This window comes from Diabrotica virgifera, chromosome 6, assembly GCF_917563875.1.
Source record: "Diabrotica virgifera virgifera chromosome 6, PGI_DIABVI_V3a".
Taxonomy (NCBI): Eukaryota; Metazoa; Arthropoda; class Insecta; order Coleoptera; family Chrysomelidae; genus Diabrotica; species Diabrotica virgifera.
In genome coordinates this window covers 28,201,605-28,219,551 of record NC_065448.1, presented here as the reverse complement: position 1 = coordinate 28,219,551, position 17,947 = coordinate 28,201,605, and the positions used below count along the sequence as shown (strand labels likewise).

General features: G+C 33.1%; 1 protein-coding gene across 1 annotated transcript in view; it reads left to right on the top strand.

The window, feature by feature from the left end:
* Positions 1–461: 461 nt before the first annotated feature.
* LOC126887408 (zinc finger protein 239-like) overlaps positions 462–17,947 on the top strand; it is a 37,303-nt gene continuing 19,817 nt past the window's right edge. Inside the window, exon 1 of the mRNA XM_050654925.1 lies at positions 462–724. Within this exon, the coding sequence (XP_050510882.1) occupies positions 571–724 (154 nt within the window). The 5' untranslated portion in view covers positions 462–570. The remainder of the gene's footprint in view (positions 725–17,947) is intronic.

The window sequence follows — 17,947 nt, the reverse complement described above, 5'->3', positions numbered from 1 at the left end:
TTAGAATGCGAACGGGCCATTGTCACACACCAGACCATTTGTTTAAAATTAATTGTAGTGATACTCCTTTTTGTGAATGTGGACAAATAGGAAGTATAACTCATATGATACTTGAATGCCCAATTAACAAAACAAATCAATTTGACCTGTATCAGGAACTTGTTAATGTAGGAAGTCCAACCCCCATTTCAATACAAAATCTACATAACCTAATATTAATGACCAAACCTTAAGAAAGATCAATCAATTTTTAACAATATTTCAAATTAAAATATAAAATAAAAATAGTTATTTCAAAATCATATTACAATGAATTTAAAGAAGGGAATATGGAAAAATCCAGACCCTTTGAAAAGAGGATTCCCTTCCAGTTAGTCTAAATACGAGGACTGGCCAAGTACCTAAGAGGTGGAGGTGGAGGCCATAAAACTACAAGAAGAAGAAGATGAATCACTAATGTCATATGTCATTTCATTTGTGAACTGTGAACAACAAACTGAAAAGTAAAAATTTTTTACTTTTGTATTAAAAATAGTCAGTTTTATTTGTTTGTTAGCATATTGTGTAATTATGGAAGCCACAGAAGATATAAAAGATTTCAAAGTTGAAATTAAAGAAGAGCAGGAGGAATATGATTTGGAATCGAGTAAATCTATATTATACAGTCAGCTATCTACAGAAATTGAAATTGAAGATGTTAAGAATGAACCCAAGGATGAGTCAGGTGAGACTAAAATAATTAAAAGTAGAATGATAGTTTAATTTTTATAGTTTTCATGAAAACAAATGAAGAGGTGGATTCCAAAAGGTCGTAAGTCAAAAAGGTAAATTTTTCAGGAACGATTTTTTTTTTATTTTTAAGAATATAATTAAATGTTACTTTGGAATAGAATCAGTCATATAATTTGGAGGTTCAAATTCTTGTTTCAAGACAATTTAAAGTAAGATTTGAACACAAAATCTTGGCTTTTAAGAAGTTAAACATTGGGTTTTTTTTTCAAAACGTCCTTAAGTCAATGACTTACGCACTTTTGGAAAATTCAAATGACCTTAGTCAGTGACTTAGTGACTCAGTGACTTAGTCAGCACTTTTGGAAAATTAATATGGGAGACAACTGCATAGAAAAAGGCATGACTAAAGCACTTTTGGAAAACATTACTGATTTGAAATCTGTATAGTATACTTGACTTAAGCTGTTATGACATGAATTGTTTTTCTAATGTTAGAAATGATGCTCTAGAATCAGATCCAACTAAAACCTCAAAATGTGAAAAAAATGACTTAAGCATCCACTTTTGGAATCCACCTCTTCAAATGTGACATATCATATAAGGCATGATACTATAAATAACAAGATAGTATCTTCCCTTAAATTCGTCCCAGTTCGCGCATCGCATGACGTAACTGGAGATCGGAATTTGAACTCTTGTTGTTAGCTTATAGTCCAGGCTGTATCGTCGCCCCCGTTAGGTAACATATTCCGATTCGATTTTTTTGCACAAACTCACGCCCCCTTTCATAACCAACTTAAAGTGAACATTAAATTTAAGTTGGTACCTTTGCAATGCAATTCCTATGGGTAAATGTCAACTTTAAAGTAACTTTATACTCCGTCTGCTCTAACTTTTCCCATGCGTTACAACTTATTTTCAAACAAATTAAGTCAAAACCCAAAGTGAAGCGAACGTTGATATGTATACAGGGTGTCCCAGACTAATTTACCCACGCTATATCTCTTAAACGAATAGAGATTTTCTAATGGGACAAAAGGTGATATATTCTACTTGTAATACACTTTAATATGGCGTACAAAAAATCATCCCCTAAATAATCATCCCTTAGTTACAACCCCTAACTTTAATTTTTTTAATAGCACCCTGTATATTTTTTTATAGTTTTGGATGTGGTCTTTTATCGTCTATTCAACACATTTTTTGAAAATAAAATTGGTTCGTAAATAACCTAGAAACTATCAGTTTATTTTTGTTAAATTGTGTGTCCCAGACTAATTTATCCAGGCTATATTTCTTAAACGAATAGAGATTTTCGAATGACACAAAAACTGATCTATTCCATTTGTAATACACTTTCATATGGCGTAAAAAAATTCATCCCCTAAATATTCATCCCTAACTTACAGGGTGCTATTCAAAAAAAAAAGTTAGGAGTTGTAACTAAAGGATGAATATTTAGGGGATATTTTTTTTCTACGCCATATTAAAGTGTATTACAAATGTAATAGATCAGTTTTTGTCCCATTCGAAAATCTCTATTCGTTTATGAAATATAGCCTTGATAAGTTAGTCTGGAACACATACATAATTAACAAAACTAAACCAATATTTTCTTGGTTATTTACGAACCGATTTTATTTTCCAAAACATAAGCGTCTTCGTTCAATGATGGTTAAGCCCATCGATTCCTCTGTGGAGCATGTGTTTGCACAGGTAATGTGTTCTACTAAAAAGTTAATCATTGGTGCTGTGTACTTTCCTCCGCTGTCATCTGGGTCATTATATGAGGAGCATTCCACCTGTATGTTGGACTTAGCAGATAGATTCAGTGACTGTGAGTTTTGTATTTGTGGTGACTACAACCTACCTGAGGCATCCTGGTATAATCTCAATGATGGTGTAACAGTTGAGTGTCCGCAACACTATTCAGCAAATATTATTTGTACTTGCTACAATTTTCTTAATATGTCACAAGTAAATACTTTGCCTAACCTTAATGATACATTTTTAGATCTAGTTTTCTGTACGCAGAGGGATGCAGTTGTGTCGATTTCTACTGATATTCTATTGAATACTTCTCAGCATCATTCAGCTTATACTATATTGTTACCAGCAGCTAATTTAAATTTGTTTCTTAAATATGATGTCTTTTATCATGATTTTAAAAAATGTAATTATCAGGTTTTAAATGAACATTTAGCATCAATTCCTTGGAATGAGGTATTAGATGTATCAGATATTAATTGCTGCATAGATAATTTTTACCATGTTTTATATGACGCCATCAGTATGTTTGTTCCTGTCAATCGGTTTAAATCATTGAACTTTCCTGTTTGGTTCTCACGAGAATTGATTGAACTTGTCATACAGAAAAAAATAGCTCACCGGAATTTTAAAGCATCAGGCAACTCATATGAGGAATTTTCAGTGCTAAGGGAAAGATGTAAATCATTACAAGCAGTATGTTATAAAAACTATTTAGAGAATATTCAAGCAAATCTTTCAAGCAATCCCCGCTCTTTTTGGAGACATGTTAATGCTACACGTGGGTCTAACACTTATCCTAATGTGATGTCTAATGAAGGTGGGGATGTAATAGCTCAGTGTGGTGAGGAGATAGTCAATCTATTTGCCAATTATTTTTCGGGTACATATATAATGATAGTGAGTATAATTTACCTAACTTTGAATTAGACTACAGTGTTGATATCCAAACTCTGGAATTTAGTCTGACTGATGTTTTTGAGGGAATTATGAGTTTAAAAACTACATATTCTTCAGGGCCTGATGGTATACCTGCAGCACTTATTAAGAACTGTGTGTTTTCCCTTTGTAACCCTTTACAACAAATTTTTAATTTATCATTATCATCATCTATATTTCCACATTATTGGAAAAATAGTTTTCTTACACCTATCCATAAATCTGGCAATCGCGAGTGTGTAAATAATTATAGAGGTATAACTATTCAATCAGCAATCCCAAAACTTCTAGATAAATTGGTATCGATGGGTCTTACCTGGGCTTGCCGAAACATAATTATTGATGAGCAACATGGTTTTTCTAACGGAAAGTCAACTGTAACAAACCTTGTCAACTACCAACAATACTTGTTGGGTGCATTTGAGAATAAGATTCAGGTCGACAGCATTTATACTGATTTCTCAAAGGCATTTGACAGGGTTAATCATAACCTGTTGGTTCATAAACTTCGTGCATCTGGCTTTGATGAACCCATTGTTAATTGGATTAAAAACTTTTTGATGGGTCGTACACAACAAGTTCGTATCAACAATTATGTTTCTAAAGAATTCCATTGTTGTTCTGGTGTCCCACAAGGGTCTCATTGTGGTCCCTTGCTCTTTAACTTGTTCGTTAACGATATTGGTAAGGCTATCAAAAACTCACACTTTCTACTATTTGCTGATGATCTTAAGTTATTTCGTTACATACAGGATATATCAGATAAAGATCTCCTGCAAGATGATGTTAATAATATATGTTTATGGTCGAAACAAAATGGTTTAAGCCTAAACCCGACTAAATGTTCTTGTATTTCATTTGGTCGTATAAATAATCTAACAGCTAATAGATATGTTCTTAATGATGTACTCTTGAATTCAGTTACTGAGATTAAAGATTTGGGTGTATTATTGGATTGTGCATTGACATTTAGAAGCCATTATCTTAAAATTAAGGAAACAGGATTTCGCAATCTTGGGTTTATTTATCGCAACAGTCATGATCTCTCACCTACTGTATTCAAATTACTGTACTGCTCTCTAGTGCGCTCAGGACTTGAATACTGCTCTGTTGTTTGGTCTCCATTTCATCAAGTCTACATTGATGGATTGGAGAGCGTTCAGCGGAAGTTTCTAAGATCTTTGGCTTATAAAGCACATACTAATATAAGAAATACTGAAAATTTTGTCATAGATTATTCTGGAATAATGTCTCAATTTAACATTGCTACACTGAAGAACCGCAGGTTGAGAGCTGATATGTTGTTTTTATTTAAACTTCTAAACAATGATATTAATTGTCCCTCGTTGTTGGATAATGTGTACTTCAATACAATTCATAGAACTCGACACACTGCACTCTTTCATATTCCTTTTCATAGAACTGAGTATTCTCGTCATTTTCCCTTGTCGAGAATGCTCAGTTTTTGCAATGACATGAAACTTGATCCATTCTGTCTAGGCATTAATGACTTCAAGAGGCAACTTGAGAATTTAATTAGTTAAATATGTGATATTTTTCATTTTCTAACTGTGATTTGATATATGTACTGTGTTATTTTACAAATTTTATTGGTTAATTGTCTTATATTCATTGTTTTTTATACATGATCTTACTTATTCTATTTTTTTTTGTTTTTGTATTTTGTAAATGGTTCTACCGTAGAAATAAATAAATAAATAAACTGTGTTGAATAGACGATAGAAGACCACATCCAAAAGTATAAAAAAATATACAGAGTGCTATTAAAAAAATTAAAGTTAGGGGTTGCAACTAAGGGATGTTTATTTAGGGGATGATTTTTTCGTACGCCATATTAAAGTGTACTACAAGTAGAATATACCACCTTTTGTCCCATTTGAAAATCTCTATTCATTTAAGAGATATAGCGTGGGTAAATTAGTCTGGGACACCCTGTATACATTTTGTATACTGTATACTATATACTACACACATCGGCGTACGTTTCACTTTAAGTTTTGACTTAATTTGTTTGAAAATAAGTCGTAACGCATGGAAAAAGTTAGAGCGGATGGACTATAGTTAATGTTCACTTTAACCTTTAACTACACGTGCTGGCGTATTTTGTACGCCAGATATAAGAATTCTACTGCAAATATATTTAAAAATTTAATTTTTGACCTTGTTTATCTACCTAACCTATCACTGGAATGTGCTTTACAATTGGTTTTAGTTTCAGTTATAATAGGCGTTCTGGGAAGATCGTAATTTACATTTTAGTATTTGTTGTTTCCTGTGGTGGACAATATTATACGCCACAATTATAGTAATATAATTACATCTTTCAATTGTTTTTAAGTCATTATGGCACAAAATATATTTTTCTTTATAAACAATACTTTTTCTCATGTAAAAAATCACATTTCAAAAAAAATTTTATTGGTAATTTTATTTATCATGGAATCAGATTCCAGTTATAAATCCCAAATAACCTTTCAAATGAGCTACCACATGACCTATAGTCTCATTTAAAAAATCATCGATTACATCATCACGCCCAGAGGTATGATGTCACTAGTATGATACATATGCCAAAAAATTACAATTTGAAAATAAAAATCGACCTGTTTTGGGATTTTTGCTTAAGGGCACCCACAGTCCGAAAATTGAGTTTTTTAAGTTTTTTGGGTTATGATTGAAAATTATTCTCTGAAATCTTCTCTTTCCAACAGTATATAACACATTATAATATAAAATTTCCATGGTTACAAAACTATTTGTTTTCTGAACGTCTGCACTCAACTTACCGTGTACCGGTAGCTTTATAGCCTGTTAGAGTGTTTTACGTCTTTGCGATTTCCTGAATACTAGGTTTTTAACTTTTGATGTCAAATATCGCTGGTTCCTTAGATGATCGAAGGTCCAAATTTTTACAGTAGTTGTAGATAGACAATATCTAGTCCCGCGTAAAGTTTTATTGAAAAATGTACAAAAACAAGTAAAATAAAAAATAAAATCTAAACTTTTTTGGGTTTTTTTTTGTAAGAGTATTTTAAAAAATTTTAAAATAAATTTTTCTTTTACTCTAACTTTACAAAAATCTACGCAGGACTAAATAATACATGTAGTTTCAAAATAAAACAAAAATTAGGTCTCTAAGTGCTTTAGTTATAGAGCTATGTGACATAATGTTAACATTGTCGTTAAATGGGACTTTGGGTGCCCTTAAAGTATCCAGTTTGCGACATTACGAATTTATTCCTTTCATTTGCACCATACTGTATGTGTGAAATTTTTTTTTTTTATGTTGAACCCATCACCATCCCATGATAAAATTTTTATATGTTATTAACAACAGTACTATGTATTTGTAGGAATATTATGAAAATTTTAAATTATGTACTTTTTGGAAAAAAACTTAATCAAAATATATTTTTTTTTGTTTGAGAAAGACTTGTTTATCGTAGCATCATGCTGTATATCATTGTAAAGAGCTTTAAAAATGCTGAAAAATGACACCTCTCCCAGCATTCTAGCTCAATCAGGTCAGGTTCTACGACTATTCCAATAAAGTATTGTCTTTGGACCTTTTTGGAAAACTTTACATAACCATATTTCGGAAACGGCTTGACATAAAAATTTAAAATTTTGTATTTTTCTTCAGCTGATCATCCACTATGAGTACTCTAAATTTTAACAAAATCTAAATAGGTCAGGAAAGGTACTCCAATAACAATATAACCAATAATAATAATTACAGTGGAACCCTGATAAGTTGACCTCCGATAACCTGAAAGTCCGGCTAACCTGGACCGATTTTCATCAGACAAAACAAAAATTTTTTCAGTCTGACTGAGTTTTTTACCAAGAAACGAACAATACTGTATACAACTGTACTTACGTAATTTACACGTATTGTCCATATGTATTTCATATTTTCGCAATAATTATAATAGGGTTTACTTGTAAGTATATACAATTTTATTAATTTTTACCATATTCTCCGGCTAACTTGGATTTTCGATAACCAGAATCGGCCACGGTCCTGATTAATCCGACTTATCTAGGTTCCACTGTACTTTTATTTCAATAAATTTCATTTTTAACAGACACACTTTTAAAAATTTTAATTATTTTAATTATTTATTTATTTATTATTATTATTTATTATTATTATTATTTATTATTATTTTATTCTTATTTATTATTATATTTCAATACCTATTTATTAATTTTTAACATATATCGTTGTGACCGCTCTGCTAACACCAGTGTCTTCAAGAGAGGAGGAGGAGGAGTGTTAATAGCTGTACACAAGTCAATACCAAGGACTCGTCTCCAAGTACCAGATAGCATTGAACAGGTCTTCATTAAGGTTGGATCCAGTGTTTTTAGTTCTATATTAGGAGCAGTCTATTTACCTCCCAACTTTCCGGCACAGTTGTATACCACTTTCTCTGAGACACTGGACTCACTCGCTCTATTGATGCCTAAGTTAAGCCTACACATGGTTGGGGATTTTAATTTGCCTCATGCTCTCTGGCAAAATGGTCCCTTTAGTTCTGTTGTGACTGCAGGTGGAGCATCATTACAGGAAGTGTCTTGCATCCAGATTAGGTCAAATGTTTGCAGTTTCCACAACCTTTTCCAATGCAATCATCATGTTACAATACACAACAGTCTCTTAGATCTTTTCTTGACAAATGACCACTTAGCAGAAATGGAGCCAGCAGACTTTTTTCTGGTTCCTCCAGTGGTTCATCCACCACTCTCAATTACCATTAAATGTAACCTGACTTATGATGAACCTGGACTCGAGTATGATGGTTACTACAGAGATGTCAGGTCTGCAAACTATTAGAATATTTCCTTATTCCTAGACCAGTTTAATTGGGACATTTTGTTTATTAACGCGAATCTCGAGACTATGTTAAATATATTTTATGAAATTATTTTTATAGCTATAGATAAATTTGTACCATTGAAGAAGTTTTCAGCCAGAAAATTCCCAATATGGTTCTCTCAGGATCTAAAAAATTTTATCATCTTAAAGAAAAAATTACACAAAAAATATAAGTCAACTGGTTCTTTGAATGACTATTGGGAGTTTTCTAGGGTTAGACAATTGTGCCAGAAACTGACTCTGGAATGCTACTCACAATATGTTCAGTCTACTGAAACAGCTATATCCTCAAATATCAAGAAATTCTGGTCTTTTGTTAATAATAAAGGAAAAAATAGAGTGCTTTTCCTAATGGACTTAAAAATCTCGACTTGCTGATTATTTTTCCACAGTTTATTCTCACAGTAATCTCAATATGCCCAACCATGAACTATCTTCATCCAGTATCACTAATCATAAAATTTTAATATCAGATTTTTTAATAATATGTATATTGTTACTATGGAATGCTTACAATTTTGAACATCTTTAACAACATAATACTTGGATCACAGAATATATCTTGATGTATTCTTAGCTTGCATCTTCCATAAATAATACACAATAAATAACTTTTTATAAAGTTCACGTAAATAACTTTTTTATCAATTATTTATGAAATACACTATAATATATCAATATTATTTAATCAACAACTCAAAATATTCCCGATGCCATGTCAAATATTTAAAATTGTCACTGATTGTCACTGTCTGACTGACAATATTCTATTAGACTGAGTGCGTTGTATGACAAAGATAGATTTGGAAAATATTACCACGGACATGGTGTTAATTTTTTTCGAATCCTGAAAAAAACCAATAAATATTTTTGAAAAATTTAAACGCAGAATGAAAGACTAAACTATTACCATCATCTCATTGTTTGATTTGCGTGTATAGAATAATTGCTATGTGGAAATGCTATCAATGAGTGTCCCCGTTTAGGATTTTGTTCTCTTCAGGGTTCGTAATGAATGTATATTGTTGGACAACGAAAAAGTGGTCGCAAAAGCAAACAGTCCGAAAAACACACTGGGGCAGGTGTCGTGTCCTGGTGTTCCTGGGTTATGCCGGACGGTGGTGTCCAGAAGGCTAAAAAGACAACAGAGAAGAAAGTTTGGTGGATTGTTGTTGGTTCCATAAACATTTACGTGTCCTGTCCGTGCTTTGCTCTCGACCAATCTCCCTAGAAACCATTGTACAAGACAGGCAAGCCTGCGTCCCTCGTCGGCGGTCAGGAGGTGGCTTTGAGCGCAGCGTGGACAGTGTGAGTTCGAGTGGAGAAAATAGTTGCGGCTATTTTCTTGGGACGAACTTCTCCCTGTTCGGGGTAGGGAAGAGGATGTGTTATAGGTGGGTGCGGTAGGCTAACGGGGTAGCCTCGAGGATGTTTTCGTATTCTACTGGGAGTTCGTCAATGCATGTTTGCATTAGAGCAGACGGTGGATGAATCTTTTTGCATTTGGGCTTTGCGCGGTAGAATACGTGGCCGGAAGATGAACAGGAACATTTGAGAGATTCTTGTGTGTCGGAGGGGGGACCGTTGATTACTTTGGTTGTGAAGTTCCTGTTCAGAGAGTTTATTCTCTCACTGATTTTGGGGATGTTAGAGATGTTATGGATTTCGTTTGAGGGATATCTCCAGTGCTCGTAGTTGCATCTACGCAAGATTCTTCGTTCCACTCGCAACAACCTCTCTTTTTGTGCTCTAGCGCAAAGAGAGTAGAGGCATGATTTGTACTCGATAACTGGTCGAATATAGGTCTTGTAGGTGTGTAAGAGAGTCTTCTTGTGTGTCTTGCCAATTCGTCCAGAGAGAAGGTTGAGAAGTCTGGCTCTGTTCCTTACCCTATCTAAAGTTGCCTTTAGATCTGCGTCCCAGTTAAGAGTCCTGGTGAACAGTACTCCCAGATAGGTCGCAGTCGGGCTAAGAACAAGCCTTTCTCCCAACAATCTCAGTGGATAAAACTATTACCGAGGGCCGAAAGTCCCTTAGAATAAATAAAAAGTTTATTTTGAATGAGATATTTGAAATTAAAAATCACACTAAATTTTCTCTTAGTTTTTCACCCCTGTAACTTATTAAAATAAACATTATAGAAGTTTTCAGGGACTTTCGACCCTCGCTAATAACTTAATCTTTCATTCTTCTTTTAAATCGTTTAAATTTTTTAAACATACTTATTAGCTTTCTCAGGATTCGAAACAAATGAATCCCTATTTGAATAGCATTGCAGCAGAAAATACGTACCCATCCTCTTAAGCCTATATTTAAATACGGGGGTAAATCTCTTGTCAATAATTATCGTCCTATTAGCGTCCTTGGTGTGATACCCAAACTGTTTGAGAGTCTGGTTTGTGACTTTTTAACTCCTTTACTCGAGCCTAAACTTATCGATCAACAATTTGGGTTTAGACCCCAGAGATCTACTGAGCTTAACCTATTAACTTACGTAGATTTTTTGTTGGACTCCCTTAAGAGGGGGTATGTTGGGTGTCTCATGGTATGTTGGTCCATAAGCTCAGAATGATTGGTGTTGATGAACCAATGATTTCCTGGTTTAGCAGCTATTTGTCTAATCGTAGACAGATAGTAAAAATTGGTAATTTTCTTTCCAAATCAATTATTGTTCCTTCAGGGGTTCCTCAAGTATCACATCTTGGGCCTCTTCTGTTTAACATTTTTATAAACGATATTCACGAATGTTTTTCTTCTTCCCTTTTTTTGCTGTTTGCTGATGACTTAAAATTGAGCTGTCTGATTAAATCTCCCAATGACTGTGATAACCTTCAATATGAGTTAATCAATTTGTTGGACTGGTGTACAAGAAATGGGATGAGTCTGAATCCATCCAAATGCAAAGCCATTACGTTTTCTCGATCTAGATCCCCAATCCATTTTGAATATAAGATTGGACAGCATTTCCTAGATACTGTACCTTTCATCAAGGATCTTGGTGTTACTTTGGATGCAACTCTACAACTTTCTGATCACTTAAATAATGTAGTCAACAAGGCATTTCAGATGCTTGGCTTTATAAGAAGCACACAGGACTTTACTGGGATTACTGCCTTAAAAACGCTTTATTGCTCTCTTGTCCGTCCCCATCTTGAGTATGCGTCCTGTGTCTGGTCACCTTTTTATGGTGTGCATATTGAGACCTTGTGTCGTGTTGAGCATAAATTCCTTAAACATATTGCTTTCAAATTAAACATCTTGGACAACTACAATGATGCAGATTTACTTGCTACATTAAATATGCCATATGCCACCCATTTCTATGGGTCATAAGAAGAGAGATCTTATTACTTTTTACAATATTCTGCATGGTAGAGCTGCTGCTTCTTCTTTGCTCAATAAAATTAATATACATGTTCCATCTAGACCTACCAGATCTATAGCTAGTTTCCAATACCCTGCACATCGCACTAACTATGGATTTAACAACTTCATTTCAAGAACTGCCAGACTAGCCAATCAATATGATAACATAGATTTCTTTGCCACCTTCGGCTCATTCTTGCGTCAGGTTTTGTGTACTCTTGACTTGAGTAATGAATACAGATAACTTTTTGTATTGCATTGTATAATAATACTGATTAACTTTTTGTATTGTAACCGTAGATATAGTCATTGTTATGAATTTATAGTTTAACCGTTGATGAATAAAATAAAATAATAAATATCAAAAATAAATATTTCAAATGTTAAATATGTACCCATTTACAGCACGCAAAAATCTTTTTTTGTAACAAAATTAATAAAAATCCTTTCTTAAAGGTATATTTATTTAAAAAAAAACCTCTCAAAGGGCCACATCTATCACAGAACATTTTTGATCTAAGGAGATCATCGTCAGTGCTGTTACCTAAAATAAGTATGACCATTTTAGTGAATATAAATGTTAAAAAATTGAAATGTTGACCAAGTTAAAAGAGTTTACAGGCAAATCACATGCTTATCCAGCAAAAATATATGGGTAAAAACCCTTTAAATGTTAACAAAACGTGTTACAATGACATTATTATTGAAAAATCCAAATGATGGATAAAAATCCGTAAGGATATGGCCTTTGCTCCCTATGACCCCCACAAGGCACGTGGGTTGCTTAATTGACAATATGTCTTCACATTAAGGGTCGATTTCTCATACCTGCCTTAATCTATGGTTCAGTTGACCGCAGTTCACCGGTGAACTTCGATTTTATTTGGAATGCATTTCTCATTGCACGTTCATGTCAGTGAACGTTCTACAGCTTTCGAGAAATGCCAATAGATGGCAAAAGGTAAAAAACTATTGCCATTTTGTAAGACTGTTTTTGAATAAAGTTAAATTTAAGTATTTATAGTCAATTAGTTATTTTAATAATTATAAATAAATGTTATAAAAACAGAAATAAAGTTATCGTGTATCGTTAGGCTTAATATAATAAAATAGAATATATTTATATTATGACAGCGTTTCGTGTTAATATAACGCATGCGTAATCCATAAAATCATCTGAACTGGGTTCTGAAAACTTTGAACGGCCGAATTCCAGCGTTCAAGCATCGTTCAAGTTTAAACTGCCATCGGTTGAACGTGAATTGAGAAAGACGATTTTGACTTTAAACTGATGTTCACTAAAAGTTCAGGTTAAACTGGAGTTGAACTCGATATGAGAAATTGGCCCTAAGGATGGTGAGTATCAACTGGATTGAGTGTTCAGAGCATTTCAGATTGATGTTAAAACGAGACTGTCAATAAAGCGTAAGGTTTTGTGAATTGATCTAATGTTGCACTAGCCATCAATTTGGAAGGAAGCCATCAGATCAGTTCACAAAACCTTACGCTACATCGACAGTCTCGTTCCTACGTCAATCAGAAATGCTCTGAATTCTCAATCCAGTTGATATTCACCGTCCTTAATGTGAAGACATATTGTTAATTAAGCAACCCACATCCCTCGTGGGGAGTCATAGGAAGCCAAAGGCCATATCCTTACAGATTTTTAAACATTACTTGTATTTTTGAATAATAATATTGTAACACTTTTTGTTAACATTTAAAGGGTTTTTACCCATATATTTTTGCTGGATAAGCATGTGATTTGCCTGTAAACTTTTTTAACTTGGTCAACATTTCAATTTTTTAACATTTGTATTCAATAAAATGGTTGGTAGTCATCAAAACTAAAATGCATGTCAACCTGCTCAATATCCAAATTCATTTTTCAATAAAAAAAAACGTTACAGTATTCCTCAACATTATTTCTAAGTTACATAATACCAAACGTCTGTTGTCATGATACAAGAATCTACAGGTCGAGCAAGTCTCGTAAATTTCACGATTGCGAGCCACGCTTCACGCAACCGTGTTTGCGTACTTGTGTTTCGAGTTGCGTGGTCGTGCGGAGTTATATTTACCAAATTTCATAGAAGAGTGGGTGGGGCCAAATTTAAATATAATCGTTTCTACTGATTCATAATAATAATATGTAGGTATACTATTCTCAATATGGTTACTGGGTGTAAAAGATAAATCTTATTCTATCTGTTCTTCATGAGTTTTAGATAATTTTAGTTGTATTTCTTTGTAATTTTGTGTTGTACAAAGATTAATTTAACATTTTCTCTGGAAGTATTAATTTAGAAAGATAATATGCTTCATTGGTGTTGTGTTTTGAAGTGTGAAATGCAAAGTAATTGTGATAAAGTCAAGATAAAGTTCACTTTTAAACTGAACTAAATAAGGTATCTGAGAGACAACAATGGTTAAATGCAATACAATGTACAGGTTTTACTAGCGAAATGAAAATTTTCCTGTCCTGTCTGCTGTAATCATTTTATATCTGGTAAGTTACAATTACAACAGTAACGATTTTTGAAGATGTTAACATTTTAATCTTATAGGAAAATAGGAAAACCAGCCGACTTAATCGATAATAACAATCTCCAGATTGGGTTCCTTCAATAAATATGGGCTATAAACACAATGAAATAAGTTCCCCAAAATCTAAAATGGAGTGGTATCAAAGGAGAATTAAAGGAAAAAATATTCATATTGAAATTATTTATAAGGCACTGGACTGTCTTAAATTCTACAATAATACTAGGTGGGTAAATGATTTTAGACATTTTTCATTAAGAGTGGATTAAGATTAAGTAGATTTTCATTCAGTAGATTTAAGACTTGTTTACACGGGTAGAGTAATGATGCAAGTACTTGATAGAGTAGAGTAACTCTACCTGTAAAAATGCTCAGCACAGTAGAATAGCTGGTAGAGTGTATAGTTGGAGTTAAAGTAGAGTGACTAGCAACCTATGGCAAAGTAACTACTCTATGACCACCACTACTGCCAAAATGTCTACTCAGCTGCACACTCTACCCATGGAACACGCTCAATTACGGCAGAATAGAGTAGGTAGGAGAGTACATGGGGGCGCTGTCATTCTGGCTGGAATTGTGTTTTGTGTAAATAGTGAAAATGAAGTTCACCGAAGATGAAACTTTAAAACTTGTAGAGCTATAATACGGCGAATACCAGTGTTTATGGAATTTAGGTAGTGTATACTACAGAAATAAAAGTTTGCAGCAAGCTGCGCAGGATGAAATCGTCGAAAGAATGGCAAAGGGGGCTTTGGAGTAAACGAGCTTAAGCAAAAAATTAAGAATTTAAGGTGCACTTATAATCAAGAGTGTTTAAAAATACAAAAATCGGTTTCACTATACTAGCATCAGTACTATACTTGTACTCTCCTCATGTGAATGGTATCAAGCCATTTTTGGTAGAGTACTACCTCTACTCTCCTCAAAACTCTACCCATGTAAACAAGTCTTTAGAAACAGTGGAAAATGAGGTAGCTAGTAGAGTAGTAGTAGAGTAAAATATACTGGTTTAGCAAATTACAATGTTTTAAGTTAATACAGTAGCGATCAACAGGTAGCCAAAACGTGTTCCTGTAATTTTGAATATTTTTTCGAAGTATTTGGCACACGTATTCGTAAAATAATAAAGAATGGCGGTACAGAGCCCAATTTGAAAAATATATTAATATGTGGAAATTACTCTGTAATTATACAATATTTAAAAAACGAGCCTGTACCGCCATTAAGAAGAACAAAAAAATACACTTTCTTCAAATAAACTTTTTTATCCGATGCCTAGATTTTGTGTAATTTTGGAACTACTAATGAAATAAAAAATTTTAGTAGTTCCAAAATAACACAAAATCAGATAAAAAAGTTGTATTTGAAGAAAGTGTATTTTTTGTTCTTCTTAATGGCGGTACAAGCTCGTTTTTTTTATATTGTATTTAATTACAGAGTAATTTCCACATATTAATATATTTTTCAAATTGGGCTCTGTACCGCCATTCTTTATTATATTAAGAATATGTGTGCCAAATATCTCGAAAAAATATTCAAAATTACAGCCGCAATCTTGGAACACATTTTCGCTACCTGTTGATCGATACTGTTTCCTCTTAAGATAGTTTTAATAGTTATTTATGATATAAGTATTAAAAGTACAATTTTAAGACGCGCATGTGAAAGTTAACTTGAAAAAATAATTTTATTAATGTTTTGACTTCCACATCAGATGTCATTGTCAAAATACAAAATATTCATTATTATTAGGTTTATTCTAGCAAACAGTCAAACTAGTCAAAAACCGTCAGCAAACAGTTGGTCAGTAAAAGAACATAATACAGTCACCAGTGCGATCCCCTCTACTCGCGCTGGTCCACTATTCGCTGATGGATTCAAACTGTTTGAAACTGATGCTAGAACAAACCTATTATTATTATGCATATCATTATCTGTAAATAATATTTCTTCTGATTGTTAATTGTAAAGGATAGAAAAATTACCATTTATTTTATTTTTTTTTAGAATCAGCTGGGAGAAGTGGTCTACAAAAAACCAGGAAGGAAACGGAATATGTGGCTACGAAAGGCAAAAGAAAGGTTTACAAAGCAAATGTGACACATTTTTTTGAAATATTTAGGAATATCAGTAAATTGCATTAAAAAAATGTATGAAAAGATTTTGTTCAATAAAAATGTTTATATTTATCAAGGATGTATTATTTGGTATGGCCACATATCGTCAGTGATGTAATAATACATCCTATCTGTTTTTTTTCATGAGTTTTGTAAGAGAAACTAAAAACTTGTCTTAGGGTCACCTCCTGTTTTCATATGATATTTTTTGACTTGTTTTGTAGTAAATTAAACTATCTATGAACTACAAAACAAGTCAAAACTTACATATGAACACAGGAGGTGACCTTAAAACATGTTTTTCCATCTCTCATACAAAACTCATGAAAAAACAGATAGGAGGTATTGTCACATCAGCAAGGATGTACAGTGATGAGTGCCCTAATAACCGGCAAAATATGGGCAACATATTTAGTTGTGAGATAAAAAGAAATGAAACTAGGCGAGCTGGGAAATTTAGCGAAATTAACCTTTAAATTTACGTTATATTGATCCCACCTTTACACATATCGGAGGAGTATGTCAACTAAAATTGTCACTGTGACAGTGGTAGTTTCCAAACTCGTCTGATACGTCTGAAGGTGGTACACAATCAATACAATCTAAATGTATACAATGTCTTTTTATCTCACTACTTAATACATCTTTTGTGCTATTTTGCCGGTTATTAGAGCGCTCATCACTGTATTTCTGGTATATCCAGGGAATGTCTACAAAATATATTTTGAATGTCCAGAGAACATTCGTGGACATTCATGGAATGTTCCAATAAGACATTCAGGTAATGTTTAAAATGCTGACACAGGATTTTCCTGGGATGTTCAGGGAACATGTTTTCGGGGATATTCCAGGAATTTTTCAATGTCTGTGTACCTTCTATGGACCTATATGGAATATTTTGGTGTTATTACCGCCGCACTCCACTTGCGATTTGTAATCAGGAAGATTGAACACATTGTTTCAAATACAAGTCAATCCATTTGTGACTAAATAATCATGGATTGACTTCTATTTGAAAGAATGTGTTCAATCTTCACAACTACAAATCGCAAGTGGAGTCCGGCGCTTAGGGCTACTTCCTCTTTGGTATTATGTATTATACTACATAAATCAGGAACTTTCCTTCTAAATATATGTATGCATCTTGGCCATCAAACATATTCTTCGAAACATTTTTTTAAGGGGTTACATAGGTCTTGTGGGTAAAAAAAGTGACTTTTTAAAAAACGATATCTCGAAAACTAAAATTTATTTTTATTTATAATTGGAACATGTAAAAGTATAGTACTTAAGGTAGTCTCAAAAAAAGTTTCAGCCAAAAATATTCATTTTTGTAGAGTTTAAGTTTTTTTTGCGTTGGCAGCATAACTAAGTCCAGTCTCATCTGAAATCAAAAAGTTTCTTGTAGTTTATACCTCTGGCTAGAATATGAACGAAGGAATTAAAAAAAATGAAATTTGAAGATTTTACATAAGTTTAAACACATTTTTGACCCCAATTTTTCTCATTTTTAAAGTAGTTTTTTTTTATAAAACAAAAATGACCTCAACTAATAAAAAATCCTTTGTTCATTCACTAG